The sequence below is a fragment of the Acanthisitta chloris genome, unplaced genomic scaffold (assembly GCF_000695815.1).
Source record: "Acanthisitta chloris isolate BGI_N310 unplaced genomic scaffold, ASM69581v1 scaffold45793, whole genome shotgun sequence".
Classification (NCBI taxonomy): domain Eukaryota; kingdom Metazoa; phylum Chordata; class Aves; order Passeriformes; family Acanthisittidae; genus Acanthisitta; species Acanthisitta chloris.
In genome coordinates, this window is record NW_008666250.1 from 31103 (window position 1) to 41504 (window position 10402).

The following is a 10402-nucleotide window of genomic DNA, read 5'->3' on the forward strand; positions in this document are numbered from 1 at the left end:
TCCCCTTTAACATTTCCAGGCAAGGCATTTAGTTTATACATGTGCAACAGCATTCACATTTTAAAAGGATTTAATATTTTTCAAGAATTGTATACCAAAGTCTCTTTAAATACATTCACTATCAATTGGGCTAATTTGATAGACTTTTCAGAAATATTTGATATTGAATTCCATTCAAAATAAGGTACATGTAAAAGCAGAAAATATATTTCAAAGTGCTCATAAAACTTTTTATAATTTAAAAATAAGCAAAATGTGAATTTTCAGACACAGCGAAATACTGGAAAGATCTATTCTTTTGTCACTGCATCTTATAATTCTTACTTGCTAATCATAGAGAAATGGTTTCCAATTGCCATCATGAGCTGGAAGGTAGTCTTCTGTTAATATGTTTTCATAAAATTGCTGTATAAGCTTGTGCACTCACATCCCTTTTTTGTGATTTGGTTTCCTCCATTTATATATTTGCCATGCTGCGTGCACTTCCCCTCTGAGTTTTGAGAACTTAGCAGCACTTGTGAAAATCTTTAGCACTTTGGCTGGAAAAGTGCAATATAGTGCTGGAAAAGTACTATATGTTTAAACAGAAACAGTCCAAGTCATGCTGGATATGAAGACAAAGAGGAAAATTATTTCTTTGGCATTTGGGGACCTTGCAACTTAATTAGAAGTAGAATGCAGTATCCACTGAAATGTTTGTGCTTATGATGGGTGCTACCACTGAGGAGAACTGTCCTGCCTGTCACCAGCAGTCTTTTCTCATCCCCTAAATGTCTCCTGTGTTGTTTCAGCACAGATATATCTGAGGCCACGTTGTGATCTCCATAAGGGAACTGGCATAGATAAAAATTGTTAGTCTTAGCCAAGGTCATGCCCTAATCCAGTTAATTTTATAGACACACATGCTCTTGTGCCAGCTTCATGCAGGGTAAAATGGGTGTCTGGGCATATAGAGAAGGCAAGATCCCTTCTTTTGGCAGTGAGGCCAGACCATGTCATGCTGAAGAGGGTCTACACTGTTAGCAGATGATGTGAATATAGAAAGGTCTCTTTATTCGAGATAGAAGAGAAGGTGTCTGTAGTTACAGCCTCCAGCTTTTGGAGACTTAAAAATGAAAATACACTAAGTGCACACCTAAGGAAAAGGCTATTTCAGAAGTCTCAGTTAAAACAAATGAGCAGTTCATCAGACAGGTATAAGAAGAAAATTACAGCTTTGCCTATCTTTAAAATACTTCTGCGTTTATTTGCCGAGAAGGTCTAGTTCCTATAGGCTTTAGAATGGAAATTTGATTTAACACTTGAGTAATCTTTGTGTTTAGCCAGCCTATGAATATTGCAAATCAGGCCAAGCACTTGGCACCAGGCTCTGTGGCCCAGAATGGCCTTCTTGCATTTCTCCTGAAATGTCATTCACCGAATGACAGGGAGAAATTTTAAAGGGAGGATGAAGCAGAAACTTGAGATGGGATTGGTGATAAGGATCGAGGGGTAGAAAGTTGGAATAGAACCTGGGGAAAGGAAGGAAGTAATGCAGTAGGCAGCATTGAGCAAAAGCTCTTTTTATTCTTCTCTCTCTCATTTTTTTTCCCTTTTTCTTATTTGGCATTTGGCTGTGAATAACTTGGTTATGTGTGGTTCTCCCTCATGCAGTAGTGGCATATTCACCTGGAAGATAGCAATTGCCCTTGAAGGTCAATTGCACAGCAGTAAGAATTGTGCAAAAATTTCTGTTCTAGTGGTGGTTCAAGCCTGTGGTCACCAAATGTCTTTTTATTACTAAGCTTTTATATCAAAACATTTCAATTGAGAGGAGGATTACAGAACATTCAGATTGCAAGATCAAGCCCATAAAAGTTAGGAAATGCCAGAATTATTATTTCTTCTGATAACTTAAATAATTTGCATCATACATTATGATCATCTTTATTTTTATGGTCATGAACAATTCCTGTTGCAGAATATTTTGTTTCCCATGTTGTTCCAGTGAAAGGTACATATAGCTGTAGATATTACATATTCAAACACACAGACTGTATCTGATACTATATTATTCACTTCTGTTTCCTCAAGCCAGGCTCTGCTGCTCTAGACACTTTTTAAAAATAAAGAAAACTGTTAGCTGTCCAGAAAGCTTTAGTTTATTTTCCTGGTCCCTTGATGAAGAGGAAGTAGAGCAAAAAGTGATGTTCAATCACCTTTTACAGTATCTGTTCTGAAATTATTCTTCAGTCCTTGAGCCTGTAGCATGTGTTAGAGCAGCCTCAGTGAGCTCTGCTCTCACCTAAGTTGGCTGCCTATAGCCTGCACAGAGCTGGTTCAGAAGCTGTTAGTGGGATGCATGGCACAACAACAAATCCAGTCCCCCTTTATGCATATATTTATTAACTGCCCACAAAATCTGGGGCATTTCTTTGGAGTTAAACAGTGGCTGGGATTTTGGTATGGATGGCTATTAATTCTGAGGAAATGGCCTGAATTTTGCATTACCAAGAATACCAGATTTGTGCATGTCATCTCCATGCATTTGTCATCTCCATGCATTCAGGTGCACTGCACACTGGTCAGCTGTATCACTACGAGTTTTGCAGCATTCCATTGAATTGGGAATATTCTGGGTCTAAGTTTCTAAATATCTCTCCCTCAAGAAGCAGCTGCATGTGTCTCTTTTGTAGGTCTCTTTCTGTAGGGTATTAGACATAATAGGTTTGGTTTTCAGCACACAGTAATTTTGCACCTGAGCCAGTTACCAAGAACCATTGTGTAGCCTGAGGCAACCAGAGCATCTTAGGACATGTAGTTTTGCTTTTCCTTGTAGTCATAGAATGCATGATAGAGAAAAATATTTGCAAGGGGCATGAAATGTTCTTGTTCATTTAACACTGAGGAACTCGTTGGTGTTAAAGGAAGAAGCGATAGCATAACTCATCTCTCAGTGATTGCTGGGAGTTACAGAACCAAAACATGGCACTGAAAATTCACTAAAGATTGATGCTTTACAAAACATGACATCAGTGTTAACCTTGGGAATTAAGAGAAGAACAGCCTTCACTTTGAAGAAGGGCCTCATCAGCAATAGAGCTGGGAGGAAGAAACCTGAGCGGATTGCTTGTGTGTCATTCCTCTAACATGTATTATTTTATCCAGAGTGGAGATTAGTTTTTCTTGCCTGGGAACTTAATGTGTAAGTGCATGGCCAAATCTGCTATCCCTCCAAACTGATAGAACTTACTGGCACATGGGAAAAGACGATATGTGTCAAAATGAAACCTTGCATGTGTCAATATTCATACAGGGGGAGCATGTACCTGCAGTTCCACTCAACACACAGGTCTTAAGATCACAGTCTGGCAGATCTGGTTTGTGTGTAAAACTTGATTGTAGGTCAGGGAGAAGTGTGTGTTTCAGACTCCAGGTAGGGCCTTGAATATATGGAGTTACCAGCACAGCCCAGGGGTGGTGAGAATTAGAAAATTTTCAGTCACAGCTTTTTTGGCGCAACTTGAGGTGGCCTAAGTGAAGTAAAAAGAATTGTCTCAGAACATGATTAATTCTATTCTTTTTCATTTACAAGCACAACACCTTTTCCTTACAGTTTCATTTTTAAAGGTGACCTAAATATTTGACAGTGTTCTTTTAAGTCACTCAGTTGGGGTTTCTTACATACTGTTAGTGGCAAGAGCCAGCCTCATCAGCATTCCTGGAGTGAATGGCTTACATCCAGAAATGAGGAGGGTTAAGAAAGTGGGTAGCTCATCACATCAGGCAAATAAAAAGAGTAGGGTAAAGTGGGAATCCTAAAGAAGAAAAGCTATGGGGTAGAGGTTGTTAAGAGAAGCTATGGTAATAAGTGTTTGCTGTGTCATTTTGCCTTGGGAGGGCAGAGGGAGTGCTTGGGAGGACAGATGTCAGTGTTTCTGACATCCTGCCTGGTTTTTCTGTTTCACAGTCTAAAAAGGGCTTGACCTTTTGGAATTCCCTTAGAAATTGTTTGTGCTGTGAACTTTGAATTCAACTAGGATGTAGATATCAAAAGCCAAAGTTCACGTTTTGCCTTCTCTCTCTGTCTTTCTCTCACCCACGTCCTTTCTCCTCAATTTTACAGGGTGATATCCATGAGGATTTTTGCAGTGTTTGCAGGAAAAGCGGGCAGTTGCTGATGTGTGACACATGTTCACGTGTTTATCACCTGGACTGTCTGGACCCACCTCTGAAAACCATTCCCAAGGGCATGTGGATCTGTCCCAAATGTCAAGACCAGGTATTGTTTCACGTACAGGGAGAGTGTACGTGAATACACTATGAAGATTTTTTGATGTTAAAGAAAATAACAAGATTGCTTGGGTTATTTAGACCAAGACAGCCTGACACTGAACAAATCTATTTGATTTGTAATAAGGCCCATGTGAATTTCATCACATTACCTCTGTGTTAGTCCTTGCTCCCAAATTTGGGGTCTTTATTTGTTACCCTTTTGTCCTCACTCTTTTTTGGTGCCAAAGCATGCATAGTTCTGGGAAAGATTTTCTATGGCACATAGAAATTTTGCTGTTCATCTTAAGCTCGTTGTTTCTTCAACAGCTATTAGTATATTCTTCTGGACAAATAAATAAAACATTTGCACAAGCCTACCTCAATAGATAGAGCAAATAGAAGTCCCTGTTTGCTCATATAAATCAAACATCAGAGAGGTTGTCTTTAGTGATCTCTTTAATAATATCATCCAGCATCAGTGTGAGGATAGGGATAGAGTGTGGTGGTTCTTCCTTCCAGATCCCTCTCTGAAAATACACAGCTGAAGTGTGCAGATAATATTTTAATATTTTGTTTATAATTGCATTGAGATTACAAGATGAAGGAATAAGCTATTGTATTCCTAACCCTTCCATGGAACTCCAGAAGTTGCAAAAGATTGCTGATAATTGGCAGTCTGAAGCTGTTAGTGTTCTGTATAACATAGCATATTGCTTGGTCACCCACATGACCTTCGGTTAGCCAGATGGCAATGTCAGAAAACAGCCTGACGTACAGTATGCTGCTCAGAAGAATGAAAATGCAAAACTCAAGTGACTTGGTCAGCAGTTGCCAGAGAGGAGGGAGTATTGCCCCTTCCCTTTTCCTGCTCTTGCCTACTCTCTCCTTATCCCTCCACTTTATATTTCTGTGATAGGTTCCACTAAATTGGGGGGGGGGGAAATCTGAGTCATTTCACTGTAAACTGACCAACTCCTCTGTCTTCTGAGAAAATCACTGTGATCACTTATTAAAAATGTGTCTTTCCTCTCAAAATAGAATTCATAAGGAAGCAAAATGTTGGAAGTATCCGAAAGACATAAATGGTGCTTACCCTTACAATGAGAGTTTGACAACTCTATTAAGATGATTCTGATAAGAAGGGGAGATGGGATGGTTTCATGTTTTACTAGTCAGGAAGTGTGATGTTTGAATGTATGGCATAGAGACTTTTCTCCCAGAACAACTAAGATCAGCAATTTGTCTGAACCATGAAATGATGCTTATGGCTCCTGGCAAGTTTGAGTTCCGATATATTATCCTTTCATTCCTCTTTTAAGTTGTTCAGTCTCATTAGTAGGCTTTATTTGTGGCCGTGGAGGGAATTTAAGAAAATGCTGACATTTGTAAGGAACAGGCCTGTTCAGTGGGAGCCACAATAGAGTTGTGAATAATTCCCTCTGTTAAATCTCAGTATCTCAGTCTGTGAAGTTTCATGTCAACAGGGTTGGGGCTAGTGATATCCATGAAAGAAAATCCTCAGTCTTTGCCTCTTTCTTTCTCTCCTTTTTGCTTTCTCAGAGGTAGATTTTTTTTCTGAGCTAAATCTCTATAAACAATTTTCTTTCAGATGCTAAAGAAGGAAGAAGCAATCCCATGGCCGGGAACCTTAGCAATTGTTCATTCATATATTGCATATAAAGCAGGTAGGAAAATGGTGAACAGCACTTTTCTTTCACTTTTAATCATGGAAGTTTTTATTTTGGGAATGGAATAGAATGGTACTTCCTTTACAAAAGGAAATTAAATGGGAAGAACCTTAATGGCAGCATAATATTTGTTAAGCCTTCTGTGATGCATGTGTATGTAGGTAAAATTGTGGGGATAATTCAGTGCACAAGTTGTTGAATTGACTTTCAGCACAATTACCCTCTTCGCATGAAGCAGTTTAGACACTCTATCCACTGTTTTAACAGAAACATCTTAAATATTCTGTTTAATACTCTATTTTGCAGCAAAAGAAGAGGAAAAACAGAAACTACTCAAATGGAGTTCAGATTTAAAACAGGAAAGAGAACAACTAGAGCAGAAGGTCAAACAGCTCAGCAATTCTATAACAGTGAGTATTGTCCTCCCAAATAACTTGTTACCTGTGTTCTGGTGCCAAAATGGAGAGAGAAAACTGTTATAGAGTGATTCCATGTACTAGATTTGTCTTCCACTGAATTCACTGAGAATTGAGTGAGCACTTTCCTTTCCTTTTTAGAACTTTGGGGAGTGGGAATGAAATAAAGGCAGCATACACTTATATTGAGTCTTTTACAGATGATCCATACTGACCATGTATGTAAACATATAGTGATCTATAATGTCACCAGGTGACAAAAATGACCCAGAGCATTATCATCTGTGGGCAGTGGATTAAGTCAAATTCTCCAGTGGCTTACTCAGACAAGAATGTTCAGGGCTCTGTGTGTACTGAGAGTTACAGTCTTGGTGAGCTTTCCAGACCTTCCTGATGCAAAAGTTTACTCACGACTGACTCTCAGGCTCTTGACGTGTTGCCTTGGCAGTCAGCAGCTGGACACTGTGCATGCCTCTGCATAATATTAATTGGACAATGTCATACTTAGTCAGGAAGCTTTAGTTTCCACCTTAGTTTATCACAGTAATTGGAACATACATATTAATTTTTTCACTCTACTCACCTTCATATGCAAATCAGTCTCATGAGTTGACAGTGTAAAGTTTGAGCCCCTCACTTAGTGCAGCCCTGGGCAGTATCACAGAATGAAAAATACTGAAATACCCTATGTGGCAGCATCTGTAAGGCTGGATACAGAAGTACAGACTTTTCTTTTTAAATAGAGATGCACTTTCCAGGCTGCTTGTCTTTGTCTATTAGAAGAAAAGTATTCTATGTTTACAGACCACTCAGTGCTGACAATACAAATAAAATGATTGTAAGCAGACAAGTAGTGAGAGGTGGTGGTAAACAGTTCTGGAGACTGTTGTCTTATGGTTAGCAGTAGCTGGCATAACCTGTGCAGCATTAGAGCACCAGCACTGTTTCTCAGTGAGGTACCCAGGCAGATGTAAACCCTTGACATATGGAATTGGCAGTGGGTAAGGAGAACAGTTTATTTTCCATCATCATGTCATTGTTTATACTTATATTGGATCTCTCCAAAATACATTAGGTCTAGATTTTGTGGTGTTACTATGATTCCATGAGCTGTGTGTGAAAATAGTAAAACTAAAACCAAGAGTGTCTGGAGATCAGCATGGATAAGATTTAAAAAGTGTGAGAAGGTTGTCATCTTCATCTAAGAATCTGAATGTAACAGACATAGCTACAGTCTCCTCATTTTTGAGAGTTTCAAATATACATATAAGCAGTTTTTCACTTTCAAAGCATCATTTGAGGCCTTTTTAAAAAAGTTATCTTACCCTGATTCTTAACTGATGAGCTAGCTATGTTACTACCACTTCTAAGTGAAAGAAGTGGCCACAAAATAAGATTTTGAAGTGAGGAGGAGTTTGTTTTGCTTTTCAAGTGTCCCTTTATTTTTTGGAGAAGGAAGTGATGTTCTTGCTAAAATGTACGTGAAAGCAAAGGCTGTATCCCCTTAATGGTGTGCACACACTGTCAGCAGTCAGCTGCAGTAGGATGCCTGAGCTTGCAGATGTGAGCTAAAGTAATTTCAGTAATGCAATACTAATAGGAAAAACAGTGAGAACATACACTTGAAACTTTCCCTTTAAAAGGAACACAGAAGGATGGAGCTGTGTGTGTTCATTTGCACAACACCTTGGAATGAAAGGGAGCCATACCAGGTGACAGCTACACCCTGGCAATTTAGTCCCTCAGCCTGCAAATAGGGATTCTCCTGTGACCACAGCCCAGACACTCTTTTTCAAGTAGACTGGAAAAGTGAAATTGTAGCTGCAATCTTTTCTGGGTACTTACATTTAGATCTGTGAACATCATTTTCCTTCTCTTACCTTCTTTCATTCAGAAGCTTGAACTTATTACTGCTCTTCTGTTTTGCTGCAGAAATGCATGGAAATGAAGAATACCATCCTTGCAAAACAGAAGGAGATGCACAGCTCCTTGGAGAAGGTAAAACAGCTGATCCGCCTCATCCAAGGCATCGACCTTTCAAAACCCATAAACTCTGAGGTCAATTCAGTAGCCATCTCCAATGGCATGGACTCCACTAACAATACTAATGCTGCCACCTCCACCTTAGTCCCCTCCCCTTCCCCGAGCTGCATGGTGAACTGTAACAAGGGCGATGAGACTAAATAACACAGTGAAGTTAAGAAGGAGCCAAGGGAGGTGGCGGCGAGGAGAAAGAGCAAAATAAAGAAACTCTAGAAAAGCAAAACTGGATTTCTTCTGGAAAGTGCAGAATTCTTTAGTTCTTTGGTTCCAGAGAGAGCGTGAAGATGCTTGTGCCAGGCGGCACCGGAGTTTGCCAATTGATCCTTCTTATTCTGTGTGTACATGCGAAGTTTGGATCATGTTACATGAATAGTGCCAGCTGGGGGTTCTTTGCCAGCACCATGCCAAGTGAAATAATATATTTACTCTCTCTATATTTTACACCAGTGTGTGCCTGCAGCAGCCTCCACAGCCACTATAGGTTTGTTTTATTTTTGTTTGGGGTGAGGAGCAGGGATAAGGGAGGAGAGCAGGTTTCAAGTCCTTATTTGCAGAACAGTTTGTTTAGCTAGGGGAAAACAAAAACAAGTCCAAAGAGCCTGTGGGCTTTTCCTGTTTCTAAACTCTCAGTACTATTAAACCAAAAAACCAGAAATATAAATTATCAAATCCCAGTGCCCAGAGGGGACAAGTCTATCAAATAAGCAGTATTTACTATTGTTTAGACAGGAGATGTACAAAAGGAAAGGAGATGGACTTTTCACTGAGAAACCAGCAGATGTTCTACTGTCCCGACAGCTTGGGGTTAATCCCGTTTCTTCACATTAAACAACAGACATGCTTTGCAGAATTGGTTTGGGTCCTCACATTCATCCAGAAAGTCTGCGATGGGAACGGGACAATAGAGGGCCAGAATCCAGGGTCAGCTTGGAGCACTGGACAGAGGTGTCCCAAGAGAAAATGTGCATCAATTACTTGAAAATGAGATTCCAGCCCTTTTCTGTATTTATAAACAACAAAGGTATCCTGAACAAAGTAGCACATGACCCAGATGTGTGAACTCAACAGAGAAATGTCCTTTTCTTTCACTTCCTTTCTCTTCTTTCGGTAACAAGAACTAAATAAGGAATAGAAAAGCTGTTTTTCAGGCTGACAGTATAATTAAAGAGGTAGATGGGACCTTGCATGGTATAGATTAGAAGTAATAGTGTCAGTGAGATACAGTGAGTCTTTGTGAGTCCTTGTGTCATCGTTTTGGGCACTGTTTTTTTATGCAAGGGCAAAATCTTTGTATCTGGGGGAAGAAACCCCGACTTTTTTAAATTAAAAAGGAAAATAAAAGATATTGAGGTCTTCCTAGTGTTACTTAAAATAAGATCAAGGTAAGAAACATTGTAAAAAAATTACAAAAGTGCTATTTGTTTCCTAAACAAGTGATTTCTATTAAAAAGGTGTCAGAACTGGAGAAAATGCTGTGTACTTAGAATTTTTTAACACAGACTTTGCTTATTTATGATGACATTCTGCTGTGTTTGTGTTTTAAAATCCAATGGGACAGTTTCCTTAGAGTATACTATACATCTACTGGCTAAACTGTAAAGAGAATCAAATCGTACAGTGCTGGATCTCACCCCACCTGGAGGATTTGTCAGGCTGGTCTCTGCTGTTACCATCTCTTTCCCATTCTTTCGTGTGTTTGTAATGCAGAGAAAAGCAGTTGGCAGTGTGCTTGTTTGAGACTTTCATAGTTTTGGGATATGGACTGATTCGAGCTTGAGAATGAAAGACAGTGAATTGGTTGGACTGAAGTAACTTCCTGTTATCTCTTGTTTCAGAAGCTCATCTCTTAGGTATAATCTTTTCACTCTAGATAGGCAGCTTGCCTTGAGCTTCCTGATGGTGGGCTCTGTCTCACTTTAGAGTTCTGGTCCGTTGGGTTGTGTCCCTGAGCTGCCTAGTTCCACTGCTGCATATAAACATTTGGGCAAAGCCATTTCCACT

General features: G+C 39.5%; 1 protein-coding gene across 1 annotated transcript in view; it reads left to right on the forward strand.

Moving 5' to 3' along the window:
• PHF21A (PHD finger protein 21A) overlaps positions 1-9871 on the forward strand; it is a gene marked incomplete at its 5' end in the record, with an annotated part of 26725 nt that extends 16854 nt beyond the window's left edge. Inside the window, 4 exons of the mRNA XM_009072013.1 lie at positions 4106-4261; positions 5864-5939; positions 6249-6352; positions 8291-9871. Of these exons, the coding sequence (XP_009070261.1) occupies positions 4106-4261; positions 5864-5939; positions 6249-6352; positions 8291-8545 (591 nt within the window). The remainder of the gene's footprint in view (positions 1-4105; positions 4262-5863; positions 5940-6248; positions 6353-8290) is intronic.
• Between the last annotated feature and the right edge of the window lie 531 nt (positions 9872-10402).